We start from the raw sequence: 15724 nt of genomic DNA, 5'->3' as shown, positions 1-15724 counted from the left end.
ACCAACTATTGCGCTGCCGGCCAAGGATCACAGGCACTCCGGCTGATAAGCCAGGTCCCACCACTCTGCGGAGCTAAATTGGAAACAAGCACGACATCGTTCTCCGCATGTCAATAGTGCGTAGACCAACAGTGGCACAAGGGTGTAGTTCTGGGTAGCACCTCAACACAACCCTCCACCACAGTAATGCAGTGTCTGTCTAGGGCATTTAATAATGTCACTGTCGGCACCCTCTCTGGATGTATCTCTAGGATAGTAGACTCGACAAACGCCCTCCAGAAAAAATTACTATCATTTGCAGGAGCGGGAGCCAACCGGTCGAAGCGGCGTACAACACCGTTTCTCTAATGTAGCTTGAACCGCCTTCTGTTCTCCCTCTTGAGTGGTGTCTTCACATTCAGAAACTCTCTGCGATAACTGCTACCGACTGTTTGCGTAGCACTGCGCAGTGCGGCTTTGCTCCCGAGAGGAGGAAGTATCACCTCATCGGCCAACCTACAGCGGTGCGCCTTTCTATATTGAAAATCAGTAGCCTGATGTGACGATATTGAACCACAAATCTCTGCACTGTATTAAGCCGCTCGGTATATCAATAGGTACAAGATACCACTTGTCTCTTGCCATCAGCAAACGTTGGTGAAAACATGTCTTTCTCTAGTTGGGGAACTCGGCGGTCTTATGACTGCCGCCCGGAGGTATACAATGTCAAGGTGTGTATCGTGGATGTTGTCTGGCCGCACCCTGTGTTACCAAAATGATTATTCTGGTGACAATGGTCTATGCATTAATGTTCCCACATGGGTCGCAGTGCGAGAGCCTCATTGAGCGACCGATGCTCGACATACGCGACCATAACATCGAAGAACCGTCGCTGCTTTTCCCCTTTCAGTAGATTGATCAACGGGAACACTGCATTCTGGCGTTTCCGGTGTCGCTAGCTGGCCATCGTTCTCGAAGCAAGCTCAAGCAGCACTCTCTCGAGTTAGTCTCACCCCAGCTTCCCTTCGCTCAGCCAGAGGTCCATCAGCAAGCACTATCCTCACGTTCAGTGCATGAGGCTAAAGCAAAAAAATATGTTTGCTGCTGCCCCGCCTCACTGAGCTTCTAGCGCTTAGCGCCGCGACACACAATATCCGGCCGGCTTTCGTGCATTTCTCGCCTCCGCTGGGCAGCACATCTTTGATTCATTGGAGAACATGCTTAACATGTTAGTTCAGTTTTCGATCCGCACGTACTTAACGCAATGCCTTATTTTTCCTTCAGTAATGAACTAGAGTGACATTCAGTCTTCAGGAGTGATAATTCTTCGTTCCCCAGAGCCGGAAGGCACTATCACATAATACAGTGGCACTAGTGCTCCCTCTGTTTCCACCAGTTTGCTCGCCACGGTAGGTCCTAGGTGGCTGCCTGAACAAAATGGTATATTGGCGTCTGCAGGAGTTCTTCTGGTATTTCTGAGCTTAGAGCTGAATAATGGCAGCCACGCGAGGAAGGATGGGACGGGTGGCAACGCCGGCAAGCTCGCCCCAACGCCACGAGTCAGTGATACGTGGAGGCTGCATCGATATAGCCGAGGCACTGCGGCAAAGAAGATAGATGCAGGTTTTCATCTATGACACTGGAATTCAATGTCCACAGCAACCCTGCGTTATACATTTGTTAGAAGCCTTGCGCGTCAGATCGGTTCCTGCCAAACCTCTGCCAGCTACGGCATTGTAAACGAACCAGTACTTCGGGGATGAGAGGGTCAGCGTCAATGTGCAACTTCATCCGTTTGAGAAGCGGAGTACACACAGATCCTCATCCAGCGAGGCACCCCCTCTTAAGCGCAAGCTTCTCCTGGCCTTTCATGCAGACCAACCGTATCAAAAAACGGCAACAGCCTTAGCGAAGACTAAATGCCGCCAAAGGGGTCAGTTGATCCCACGATTGTATGTGGAGAATGACGGGATATTCCAACAGTCGAATAAAATGCTGAAGACAAAGGTTTGTCTTGATGGTTGTCCTTTCATGGCGACTTTAACGTAGCACCCGGGTCAGTTGCGTGTCCCATATCACGAGCCTGGACTAGAACGTTTAGCCGCTGGGTGGATACCGAGCTCCTCGTGACTTCATACCAACAGAAACACGGCGGAGCACGCCTGAAAGATAGAAAAGCCTGCTAAAGCCGGTTCAGACTCGCTGCCGCGCCACCGGCCAGATGCCATTTTCGCTTAAGGAGTGAAACCCTGAAAATTCTCATCGCCTTGTGTTCGAGCTTGCTATTGAGGTACGCTTATCAAGAACACTGCCAATATCTCGCTCTGGCATGCCTTCGAGTCACGAGATCATTCAAACATGTGACAGAGATTACCTTCGCTTGCTGTGGCTTCGAGCATTATATAACACATGCTGGCGGCTAGAACCCAGCACAAGACGAGGCCTGAAGTCTTGAACAAGCTGCATGCCACGAGTGAACGTGAATAACAGATACGGCAGTCCGCCAGTGTGGACGTGCCAGACGACCTGGACCACTGCGTTGCAACGTGTACTCCGGCAGTAAGCTAGGCAGTCGACCCGATTCTTATTCGCCCCCTGAGATAGTTACCGGTCATCGCTGGCCCTCACCAACGTCGTGACGGCACATTAGTCGCTGCTTTCCTGAGAGCCGCCTTGCCGCATCATACGTGCAGAGCACAGAGCAGTTTCAAAACATATATTAGCTTGCGCAGCGGCTGGAACTGCGAGGAGCCACAAGACGTGCGAGAAACATCTGTGCGGTTCGTTGACCAGCGTCTTTCAGACTAAAGGGCGCCATTCGGATGCAAGCAGGGATGTTGTGGATGCGCAGTACGCCCCACTAATATATGGAACAGTCCGGCTGCGGTCTCTGAAGGTTGCTTAACCTCCAGCTGGAGGCCGTGCTCGACGCACACGTTTCGTGTGCATGCAGTTATTGGTTAAGCATGCACAGGTGCTAGCACATACTCCTCATACCTGTTACGGCGTGTACGCGCTTGAAAGCATCTGCCCGAAACAGTGTAAAAAAAGGCGACAATGGAATGACTTTTGATGGTTGCCTAGCGAAGCCTGTAACCGGCGGCGGCATCGAGTGACTACCGACGAGGCCTTGTGCCCTTCGGTTTAACATAGGTCTTGTGCGTAAGCTTTATAGACCTCCGGTTACCACGCGAGAGATGAAGCTTCTCTCCCCGCCCAATCGTGTTCGATCCGGAGTGGCTTTTATTGCGGGGCAGGTGGTTCACTTTAAAAACCAGCCTGTTTCGCAGCCGACGATGTATGACTCAAATGCGCAGCACGCGAAATTCACTAACTTGTAGGACCGCTTGTGATATCGCCTCTGCTTTATAGCCGGATGCACGCCACCTGTTTCTCAAGGGAGTTCCAATTTCTACACATGTTCCGAATGTGCCCAGTTTCTACCCGCCTTGAAGGTCTATCCCAGCACATACTGGCGTTTGCCAGACTATCTAGCCTCCTCAAATGGGCGCGGGCACATTGCGTTTGTCATAGATTGTGCGAATACGTAATACGGTGAGCGGTGGGCATGCCGGCCTCAGTGGAGCGACAAACGCCTTCCGTACGTAGACATTCCATGAGTAAATCACCAGGTGCAAACTAGAAGGACAACCCTGCCCCATGTGAGGTGGAGAGACCTCCTGTCGAGCAGTCTAGCTATTCAACCGGCTGAAAGGACGAGCAGCTCTTTCAACTGGGGCTGCCGGAAGCAACGGCATCCAAATCTGACTTTATCTCTCCTATCTTTGGAGCTCGACAACATCAGCGGCGGACACGGCACTAGTAGCCCGGATCCTGTCCGGATGGCCTAGCAGTGGTATGCGTTTTTCAATAAGAGCTTGACGTTAAGCTTTGGTACAATCCCCAACATTGGCATTTCACAAGGCACGCAGCCAACTCGTGCGATATTGATCCAATCCCTGGAAGCGCCACCGCTTTTGTCGAGACGATAATGGGTGACGCAGACAGCACGGCAGGCAGCAGATACCGCACTCTTGCGGTTACCATACATTTTCCCAGCCCAGTGAGCAAGACCCTCAAAGCCTCCTAATGCCTGAAAAACGATTTAGTGGTGGTGGTGCGTTTGCTGGGTAGGCAGCACTCAGGTGCTAAGGCCAAGCGGCCCTATTATCCGTAAGGGGTGCGGCGTCGTCAAGCAATATTTTCGCCCGACTCTGTATGATGTCGTGCCCGTCGTTCGACATAGAAACACGATGCATGTCTCACCCCACGTTCACTTGAAAATGGCCAGCTGCGAAGGACTCTCAGCAATTGTCAACGTTGCATACCTCTCTCTGATCAGCACTCCTGAAGTTGCATCGCAGCAGCTGCGTCTTGTCACGGTATGCTCGAAAGGCACTCCCAGGCTCCGGTAGCCGGGCCACGCTCCCTCACACAAGCCACGCTGATACTGGAGCCTTGCATATAAGTCACATCGGCAAATCAGACTAGCAGAATTAGGAATAACGGAGACTTGTGATTTGGCGGCAACGGTGGTGACATCTGTCACGTTCCTAGCCATCGCCTAAGTCCAACAAATGCAATAGCTGCTTTCCCCAGATTGTACAAGACTAGCAGAATCCGCGAAAAACAGTTACGGCTTGGGTGTGAATCGGTGCGGTCGCCTCTGACAGTATCCAGCAGCACAGCAGGCCCGCGCAGCTTTCCAGTGTACACGCTTGGTGCAGGTGCGCCAGCGACTGAAATGTGTGTGGCCGCGATTGCGACCATAGGACGCAAACAGCTTTCGAAGCAAACGTCCAACCGCTTCACACGCCAACCGCTGTGTTCTCAGCTAGGCATATTCATGGCATGTCGTTCTTGGCACTGACGCGGCTGTGAATTACCAAGAGCCATCGTGCATATTTCTAGCGTGAAACCATATGCCAGGCCTCCGTTAAGGAACGATATTCCAATGCAGCTATTTGAGGTAGCGACGTCGCTTGGAACAGCGCATCTCCGGCGCCTTGTAAACAAAAGGAAAAAGCCAATCACGGACGCCGCTCTCTGACGTGCAAAAATTGATAACATCAATAGAGTACCACTTTCGTTACTGAGAATTATGTAAGTGGGGTTTCACTGAAATCGCCCGCCGTGGAGTAATGGACGGCGCTACGCTTGTGCGCTGAAAAGAGAAGCACCGCTTACCCGGACTTTGTGGAAAGAAGAGCGGAAACCACATGATCCGACTGGGGCGGTTCCGCGTGTCACGGTTGGGGGTATTTGACACATTCCTCGACTCACCAAACAGTCGCCGGAGGAATGCCTTCAATGGGCCAAACTGCAGAACTGACGCGTCGACGTCATGTTCTTCGATTGTGGCGTGCTGGCTCCGGGCTCCTGGCGGCGTCACCCGCACAAAAGGAGGCGCCTTTTTTGCTCTGCTTTTTCCAACTGGCTCATCGAACGAGCAGCGACTCTGGGTAAAGCGTCCAATGGATTCGACCACGGTGTCTATTGTGCAACGGCAAAGAGGCTTTAGCGTAGCAAGATCACGTCATTCACGGCGCTGTGAAGAGATTTGTCATCCAGCCCTCGTATGTCAACAGATGATCAGCTGCTGTGTCATGTCGTCATATTTTGTAAATACCACTTGCCTCCTGCCCAATCAGCTGCCGGCTGCCGCGGCGCAAGAAGCTCGCGTTAGAAAGCAACTGGCTCTGTGTTCCAAAAACAGCCGAAGCTGAAAGTTTCTGAGAAGCACCACGAGCCCATTGTTTCTCATCTCTTTGCGCAGCGTTGGATAGGCCATCTCTAGCAAGTAATTGGGTAGTAGCGCAGAAAATCTTCTGGAGCCCGACATGAAAAGCCATCTATTATAAAAAAAAGTTTGCTTCAGCTTGCTGCAAACCGACGAATTGCTTCCAGTCGGTTTGCTCAACGCCAGGCCTCGATTGCTTTTTTGCCTCACCGAGTCATTGAGTTTCGACCGTCATTGAGTTTTACACAGCGTAGAGGCTTCTGCTCTAACAAGAGTGGACAAGTGTGTCCAGTGATTACAGCATATGACCGGGCGTCACTCCGACGGCCCCCGCTGTGTGTAGGCATTGAGTTGGCTTGAGTATCTTGCATTTCAAGACACTCACAATTGTGCATGAAGTGTGTGTTAGCGGCCGTGTTTCTTTTTTCTGTTTTTCAGTAGTCGCAGCCGTCCCTTGTCGAGCTCACAACGGCGTCTTGTGCGCAGCTGCGGCTCGACACCACAGCCGCCAGAATCCAAACGTCACACGACGCGCCTTTGCGCACCCACCGTTTTGCGCTAACTCAGCTTTTCGTTATACCTGCTACTGCCGCGAACAAAAACCCACTCTGCAATCTACTACAGGTTGACGCGACCAGCGCTGTTACTCCCAATTCTGTACGCCATGCGCCGGATATCCGAGAATATTGAATATTTCACGCCTTGTGGTTGAAGAAACTTGAAAAAGTTCCGAGTTATTACGCGCCCCAACCAAAACTGCGTGTGATAGCTGGCTTAATCGCGTTCTATGACAGACTGGGATCTAATCTGGACGCTCGGACAGAACGACAGGGCTCAGGTCAGTAGTTCAGGGTTCGAGCAAATGGCTTGGTGCCAGAATTGGCCAGCACCGAAAAGAAGAAATGCTTCATCGCGGCTGCGCGCGGCGAACACGCATTGACACCCCGGCACACGGCAGCGCGGAAACGTATAAAAACTGGTTGACAAACGTCCGGAAGTGCCAACGCTGTCTCGTGACAGTGAATGCCACAGTGCGGCTCGTGATCTGCGCGCGCGCACTGCTTGCAAAACGACATTTTTGACATGGGTGATCTGATGACTCGGCCGCGTATGAAGGCAATCCGGGTGGCTGACGAAAGCTGCACTGTCCGAGATATGATGGGCTCACGATATTCTGGAAAACGGTCGTGGCATAAACGAACAAGTGCTGACTCGTGGGAATACCGCGCGCATCCTGGACAAAGCCGCAATTCAGAAACTAAAAAATCGGGTGCGGGTAGACGTCCGCAAGGTGCAGCATGACACCGGTGGATCACAAACTGAACGATCCTTGTGCGCTTATGAAACGTGTAAGCGTGGCACCCGATATGTGATGCCTCTGCTATCTTTCGAGCCTTGCAAGCCAAGCTGTCGGCCTCCTAGCCTGGCACAGTCGATCCGACGCTGACGCGCCAACGTAGGTGTTTCCCAGGAGAAGGTGTCAAGCCTCTCGCCTCGCCCGGCATTCCTGGCTCAATACAACGTCGCTGTCATGTCGTGAACTAGTTGCGGGAAACCGCGCCCGTTAAAGGAGCAGGGTACGCGCCGTCACGCTTCGTCATGGCGGTTGCCGTTGTGGCGTCGTCGGCAGCGCGCCGGCTGTTTCACAAGACAATAAAGCAGCTGGCTGCCGTCGGTAAGCGCCTTCTGTCTCGTTCAATGGTCTGACGCAAGAGACGCATATGCGCCCGGTCTTCATTGCGCCCTTTTGTTGACGAGCGTCGGCCAGCACAGCAGCATGCCGGACTACGGTTTGTGCGAGGCTCCCAACCGTTGCCGCAAGATGACTCGTTTCTCCACTTTCGTCCGCACTGGTAACACGCTGCCGCATCACGCGCTTCGTGGTTATTACTTCTCTGTAGCGGTGTTAACAAAAATGTCAGCAAGGACAGTTGACCCATTATTGATTTCGCTGGCAATACCAGCTTGATCTTGGTAGCGCGGCTGCTTTTGGCATTGTTAGCAGGCACAACAGCATCGCGCATTGATGTCCAAACGTGACGAGAAAAGGATGATTGTCGTGCATGCGAAAGCAGTGTGAGGATGCAGCAGTTATCTACATTCGGTAGTGATGCACATGAGGTTCCCGTATATCGAACCTCTGAATGATAGAAAACCACATCCAACCGAGTGCACTAAGCACTTGATCGACGACGCACATCTTTTTTCTATGGCGTCTCGTGCTTGCGCCAATTACCGGACATACGCCCGTAAGAGTAGGAATGCAAGAATGGCGGATGGAACACTGTTCGCCCAGGTGCAGACGCGCCGTGTCTCTGCCAAACCAGACAAACGGACTCGCCCATACTGGCGAGGGCGCTGTCGCATGGGGTCCAAATGCTTCACGAACCTGCGGCATTACAGCAGCTGCCATGCGGAAAAAAGTCCTCGCAGCTGGAACCTATCGTCTGTGGTGCACCGATTCCTCAGATTGAGACTCGCGGCGTGGAACCTTGAGCCGTTGTCACTTCGGCGGTAGTGACCGCGCACATCTCATTACGCGAACAATGGACGCTCGCCCCTCACCGTGCCAGGTGTCTTGAAAGAGCGTTCTGCCCAGGCCGACGTCGCCGGCGCAGCGGTTACCTTGAATAAATCGAACAGGTGATGAGTCTGTCTGAGGTGACCAGCATTAGCATTGCGTCTCGCAGGCAGTATTTTGTATGCTCGCCTCGTGCCCGCTTGTGCAGGCGACCGGTTTCAAGACTATATACCATGATGTACCTAAGAAGCACAAGCTGTTCAGACGCGCGCTGGACAGACGTCGTGAGCGTCGACTACAGCAACAGGTGAAATGCCGAAAGCGTAGCCGAGCTGTCGTCCCGCGCTCGACCTGGTGCTCTCCAAAAACGCGGAATGTTGTGCAATCTCCTGAAAACATTCGATGCCTCTAGGAACGGTGTCACGATTGTTCACGGCAGGCGACCCCAATGTAAAAACATATTCTCCGCCCTTTTCGAATACTCGCTATTATGTATCTGTCCTTTGCATTGTCGTGCCAGGCAAGAGATTTTCATTGTACCTGCAGTAGTGGAGACGTGTTTGGTTGCGTTACTGAGAAGTAGCTTAGTTTCATCTTACTTTTTCCCGGGACAGGCCTGAACGACACGCAGTCACAGCAAAACCGACAGAGCGTCGGACGTGTCAAATCTCAGAAAAAGATGACTAGGCCATGTGTGGAGCATTTGCCAAACAGGTATATAATTCTGCTTCTAATTTGCGCAATCCATGAATGATTCTGACTTGGGAAAAAAGAAGAGCAGGATCCTGAAAACAGCGGACACTGGCGACTCACTGTGAGACTTGAAATCTTGCTGAGAAGCTTATGTTGAGCTCGACTGGATAGGTTGCGATGGCAGTTTGCCACCGGCTTTGGATTGTTGAAAAAGATCATGTAAAGTTCGCACTGACGTGTTTTTTGTAGTGTCTTGTCCATGTCACTTCAGGAGCTACCGGCATTCTAGCTTGCTGTTGGCACGAGGTCGTCGACGTAGAGAGCCGCCTCATTGACGCGGGCAGGAGGCTCAAGATTGTAAGTCGATGTGATAATATAATCCCAGTATGGCGATTGTGAGACAGCCGATGGGGTTCAACACCAGCAACAAGGAAGATCGTTCTCTCCAAGCGGCAGCAAACCGTTTCTTGGGCTGCTATCCACGCAGCATAGCTTGACCACACACGCAACTGATGGCTACGTAAGTCATTGTATTTAGAAAAAGGTCGAAAGCGAATATCAGACATATGGAACTCCAAAACGCCAGCGCCGCTGCGTCGCCGTGGAAGCCTTGTCTCACTGATTAAACCTACATACCGTGGAACGTGAGGAATGTCCACGGCGGCGCCTTTAAAAGTCTTTGAACCAATACCGGTACGGTGGTGCTCCTCTAAACAAGTACAGACGCGAGACGCCCGCTTGCTCAGCTGGGCACAGCCAAGTGGAGGTTCCCGGATGGATGCCGACCTGTCTGACACTTTGCAACTTATTGTGCCTTACTTGAAAAAAGGAGATAGAAACGTCGTGCCAGCTTCATGTTACCGATGCTATAATAGCATCGGCTAGTTCCGCTTCACTGCCGCTTCAGTCACATAGCCCCAGTTCCCCTTCAATCACGGAACTAGCCCAGGGTCGACCAGTCCGTGTTTACGCAGAAGTGCCTCATTCAGGTATACATCCGCCGCGATGCTCATGTCGCTCAACCGCAGAATCTGCTGCGCACCCGCGCTACACCAGATACTAGTGCAAAACAGGTTTGGCACCTAGGGATATTCTATCCCGCCACATGCACGCTAGACGCTGAGAGGCATTGAGCAATATTGGCTATATCACGCTTGTATCGTGAACAACGTGAACGCGTTGTTTCATTGTAAGGCAATCACCGATTTACGTACAATTCACATGATTCCGAAGGCAGCTCATCGATTGCTGCTACCGAGGAGAGTGGTTGAAAAATATTTTGACGCGACAGCAGCAATGGTGTGGTATCATCATTGCCTCAGGTTCATTGCGGCCTTCCAGATTAGTCGCCGCTCCTACTAAGCCCGGCGCACTTTCGTACAGAGATGGCAGTAGCTTATCATGATGTCGTAAGAAAAACATGGTTTGGTTATAACCTTCATACGCCGGACCCGTGTGCCAAACGCGATTGAGCCTCACTTCTGTTTCTGGACACATATGGAACAAGTCGACCAGCTTGACTCACGATGCCACCTGGCCCGACAGCATGCCCGGTCATGTGAAACATGTTTGGCCCCTGCCAGTTTTCGGGGGAGACCGCACCTTTTGCGCACTCGGGGACCTGTCTCCATTTCGCAGGTCGGTGTGCTTCTACGCCGTCGTCTATTTAATGTCTGCGGCAATCTCAGCAGCGTTAGCCGTTAGCATGCATGGAGTCAAACTGCCCTACCGATACAGATATTCTTTTCCAGTGGCCCTCTTGTCGCCAAGGCTACACGAAGTAGGCGTGCACGAGCCCTGCCTCAGGGACTACAGAATACCAAGGTGCTGCTTCGAAGGCTCACGGTCTCCGCCGTGTTCACGTTCACCCGACTCACGTAGAGTGAAGAATTCTGAGGGGGTCTTTAGCGGACGACCTTCTTCAACACTTTTTCGATAACGAGTGAATCACTCGAGCATGTTTTCGCCTGAAATTCAAGGCGGCCTTGGCCTGCTGGTAGTGCGGCTCTTTTGTGATGAGGCCGTTTGGAGCGGTGAATGAAGTGGTCCAACGGCGTCTCATGAAAGGAACCATAAGTGGCATCTGCGGAATGTGGTGACAGTGAGCAGTCTCGGCCATCGGTTGTTATTCTTTTGCCGCACTATTTTGTCAGATCGCGCCGGCATGCAAAAAAATCGCCTTTGTATTTCCGCAACACGGCGGGACTGACTGATTTGGACTCGCAAGGTGCCGTAATCGTCAACCATGGCTCGGCGGCTTGGGAGTGCAAGGACACTACCAGAGAAATAGCCGTCTTTCGAGGTGTCGCGCCAGTCAGCAGACTCGGCTTCCTCTCACGAGCCGTCCTCGCCTCATTCGGCGTGCCACGGCGAGCCTTAGAGATTTAGGCGCGATACCGTAATGGAGAGGAGACGAAGATTCTGATAATATTGGTACTAGGGAGCACACCATATTTCCCAAGGACGCTCATTGTCATGAGTGGAAAACAAGCCGTTCGACGGCTTACCACCTGCTGCAATGTAAACGGCGCCCAAATCTTTAGCTCCGAGCAGCGAGTTATGCTACAGCGCCTGGCACTAGGTGGAAGCGAATTACCCGGGCTGTGAACCCTATGAACCCTATAGCATCATCCAGGACGGTGGCGCAAGGCCGCGGAAGATGTCGCATCCCTTGACAGAAAACAGGTGGTATTATTTCACAAACGCGTGTCAAGACAGATACATGTCATATCAGGTGATACGTTGTGAACTGCCTTACGCCTGGAATGTCGCAGGGGCTGGCTTGCCATAGCGTACGCGCCTACGCTACATGCTTAACGAGGAGTTGGCGTTCAATTCGGCGGATACAAGCTGGTATCAGCTACCGCCGACCACCGGAGAAAAGTGGGGTTAGCGGGATTCTTAAAACCGTCCGGCTCTGAGGACCTGTCGTTCTTCAACTGTCAAGCCCGCCAGGGGGCGTTGTGGATACCGCGCCCATACGCGTTACAAATCCACAACCTATCCCAGGGTGGGAACTTCATCTTGCGGAAACCCCTAATCAACATGCCGACTACGGCTTAAAAATAACCGGGCGCCCGGCGGTGCTCTCTGCTTTGAATCCGGATGCATCAAAGACGCGGGAGACTGCGTTATGTCGCGGGGACGATGCTCGTTTCAGCGTCGTCGAAACAGATGCATTGACACGCACATATCTAGAGTCCTGAGCAAACGTCCCCTGGAAGAGGCGAGGACGTACTCCCACGGTGCACACTTCCCGGGCTTGTGCCTCTCTCTCAACGCCAAGTAATTGTGGTGCTCATGGAAGAAATAGAATCGAGGGGGTGAATCTCAACCCTCCGTTGACAGCCTACAATAGGTATGGAGCCTCTACCTCGGGGGTTTTTGAAGCGGCTTGCGACCCAATGAATACACACTGTGTCAGGAGATCTTTCCGTTCCGTGATTTGTTTGGCAACCCGCGGTGATCACTTAGTTGTAATGTTCTCCAACAGCCTTTTCGTTCCGCACGTCTGTAGAAGCCGGTATGCTTTGCGCAGGGGGAGCGGGACACCATGATATGTCGCTCTCGTATTGCCGGCATGCTGAATGCGATATGGGCGCAAAACGTTCTGCCCGTATTGCCACAAGCGAAAGGTGCCAGCGGAGTATCCATTCCGCACACCAGGCAATGTAAGAAGCGATAGCAGTTTTGGGTCTCGGTGCCTACTCAGGAGATCTTTGAGTTGTATATTAGCAAAATGGGTAGCAACTATGGAAAAAGAGTCACGGTTGCGTGGTCTAAACTGTTTTCCATTATACATAGGCAGGTCGGGTATTCTGCTTCTCACGGGCGCGCGGTTGGCTGAGTAGAAACACACAAGGTGAGCGCAAGGAACGTGTTTTTGCATAAATGAGAAAGACGAGTTGGCACTTTTCGTCTACGCAATAAGGGCCAAGAAGAGTTAGGGACACCAGGCATGAATCGGGCGGAGAAGTGTCAATCAGAATGAAACGCAGATACTGGTCGATGTCCGGTATACTGCTTACGCGGTGACAATGGTAGAGCTTCCTTGCAGGTAATCTCATCTTTTTCCGGCCAGTTCGATGGCACTGAATGACTCCAGCACATGATCGGCAGTACATCGCAGAAATGCCTAGCATGCTCCCCATAAATAGCTATATCCCCCGCCGCGAGAATCTGCGGAACTCTGCGTTCTCCTGCCAGGCAAATATATAACTCGGATGATATACTGCCGTCAGAAAAATAAGGTGTGTCTTGCGCCGTACTTCGCCAGCTTCTTGATTCAGGACAGCCCATTCTCCGCGTGACTAGAGATCAGAGTTCGTCTTCTGCACTCGGAGGGACGCTGGGATCCTGCGGACATCTCTTGTGCGACTACCCCATCTCTTATTGGCAGCGAAAGGCATACCTGAGTGAGCCTGCGGAGATTTGACGCGTCCCGGTGAAGGTCACTCAGAAGGTGTCGCAGCCGATGAAGCTCCTGTTTGAACGCTGTTCCTTGCTTTTCCTCGCGAACTTGTCTCTCCAGTCGCGCGAATCTCTCGAGGGGTGCCATAAGATCGAGAGTGCTCGACTTCGAAGGACTTCTGGGGCTTAATCCAAGGAATGAAGCCATGTCATGACGTATGTGTTTCCTCATGGTGAGCAAATCGGTTTTGAGCCTGGAGCCATCCGGGGGACTAGAGAGGAGTTGGCTTGATAAGGGTGCGGCAGGGAGTTACTTGTTTAGGTTGCGCATGATAATGGCGTTTTTTTTTACAGGTTCCTCCTTCTCCCGCTTTTCGCGATCGGCCCTGTTCCACAGGAACCTAGAAGACGCCTGCACTACAAAAGTCACGCCACGAAATGTTTCTCTAGCCTCACCTAATCTGATGTTCCGATTCGTGTAAATCACTGTGTACCTCGCTGATTTTTGGAATGATGTTCTCGATTTGGCTGACTAGGCTAATACCCTAAAAACACGCGTTTTATCATTGCAGAGTCCTACAGCAATGACATCAGTCACCATTGGTAAGTCGAGGCCTTCGATTTTGTGGGGTTTTGTTGTTGGAGGCCGAGTGTTGTGCAGCAGCGTAAGAGCCCTTTTTTGTGCAGCATCAAGCCGTCTCCGCAGTGTCTCCCAGTTGTGCGTCTGCGAACATCAAAAGCGTTAGTCCTTGTATACCCCTGCTCTCCTAACCAGAACGACAGACCTTGACGTCGTCGGCTACATCCTGATATAGAGCCAAATTACAGGATTTTTATGTAGTCGCAATGAAGTGATAATGCGGACCTTTTGCATAAAGTGAATGGCGGCCGCCAGAGTTTCGAAGTCATCGGGGGAGGGCACTCGAGGTATTGAGTTTTTGACCTTAGCGATTAGTGCAAGGATCTTCCTTCCAGAACGTTGAATGCCTGCATGGGCTCTTTGCCAGTCCCCCAACAGTTCGTCCGCGGAAGACTTCGGAATTCCATCGTCACTGTGAGCGTTTTGCAGCTTCTGGTTCAAGCTGTACACTCTTTCTGCATTCGGCAGATATTCCGCGGCAACGAAGTCTTGGACGACGGATGGGAGCGCTTCTGACGAATTTAAATTGGCCGTCCTCAGTGCTGGCAAGCTTCGCCTTGTTTTGCGGTACCATTACGGAAAAAGTGCGAATCGCTCACCCCTAGCCTCTGGCAGTCCCTGTTGTACATGGAGTAGAATCGATTCACAGAGACGGTGGGAGGAGGTTTTGTCCTCTAGGGATTCGATCTCTTTTCCGCTGCGGTGAAGCTTTTGGAAGGCGGCGTGTCAGCTCGGACCAGGGCAAACATGCGCTAACTCACCTGAGAAAAAATGCTCTCTATTGCCTCAATGCCGCTCTGGAACATCTCCAAGTCGCTTTTTGTCCGCTCCTTCTTCGACATTAGCAGAAAAACCTACACGCACCGCAATCGTTTCGTTTTTTTACGGCAATACTGATGGGCTTACGTTTTCCACCAGGGGTTTCAGTCTGTTTGTTCGGACTTCAAAAGTCTGTAATAGCTTGGTGAGCGACTCATCGTTGAACGCTTGTCTCTGAGCCCTCGGGAGGCCTTCAGCAACTTTCAGGACGTGATAAGCTATACTCGAGAGCGGATTGAACAGTGGCGACTCGAGAACAGTCACATCGTCTTGTTGGGCGGGCGAAACACGATGCGCACGGACCAGCGCCCCGCAGAGCAAAAAGAGGGCGGCAAGAATTCCCGGTAGTTTCATGACACCAATCATTCTTTCGCTGCCGCTGCAAGCATCGCTGTCTCTCCAGCACCAAAGGTAATTGGTCGGGTAAGCTGAAAGCTCTCCCGTTGTACGCTCGGCAATGCCGACTGTCTCTACAGCGTATGGCAACAGACGGCCACATTAATTTCTCAGAGCGTCCTCTTGGGAACGAAGCAAATGGCGTCAAAACATTTGGCGACGGTATGTCGAAGGCGTGCTACGCTTGGATTGTCGCTTCTGTTACCCCGCTGCAAAACTGAACCGCTCTGCCTCAGCAGGTACATACTGATGTTGCGGCTTTTTTGAGAAGTCCACCAGTGTGCACTTCCTCGCGTAAGCGCTGCGTCGAAAGTAAGTTCAGAGTAGCCTGCCTGAAATGACGCCCCATCCTACGCCACGAGAAACAAATCATATAACAAAGGCGAGCATCGTAAAAAGGAGAGAATAAAATAAGGGGAGAATAGTGATGAAGAATTGAAGGTACCTGCCCTCCATGCCTGCCGGAACGTGTGCTATTTGGGCAACGGCTGGGTGTGACCAACTGCATGCATTCGCGACAGCAACA

At 52.0% G+C, this 15724-nt stretch overlaps 1 protein-coding gene across 1 annotated transcript; it reads right to left on the bottom strand.

The window, feature by feature from the left end:
• Nucleotides 1-13875: 13875 nt before the first annotated feature.
• On the bottom strand, nucleotides 13876-15168 carry BESB_046150 (uncharacterized protein; the record flags this gene model as incomplete). The annotated part of the gene is made up of 6 exons (XM_029363066.1): nucleotides 13876-14067; nucleotides 14129-14149; nucleotides 14209-14525; nucleotides 14583-14691; nucleotides 14745-14837; nucleotides 14890-15168. The coding sequence occupies 6 exons, from the start codon at nucleotides 15166-15168 to the stop codon at nucleotides 13876-13878; spliced, it is 1011 nt and encodes a 336-aa protein (XP_029220432.1).
• Between the last annotated feature and the right edge of the window lie 556 nt (nucleotides 15169-15724).

The sequence above is a fragment of the Besnoitia besnoiti genome, chromosome III, assembly GCF_002563875.1.
Source record: "Besnoitia besnoiti strain Bb-Ger1 chromosome III, whole genome shotgun sequence".
NCBI lineage: Eukaryota > Apicomplexa > Conoidasida > Eucoccidiorida > Sarcocystidae > Besnoitia > Besnoitia besnoiti.
The sequence above is the reverse complement of the archived record's forward strand: the minus strand, read 5'-3'. Positions and strand labels throughout refer to the sequence as shown.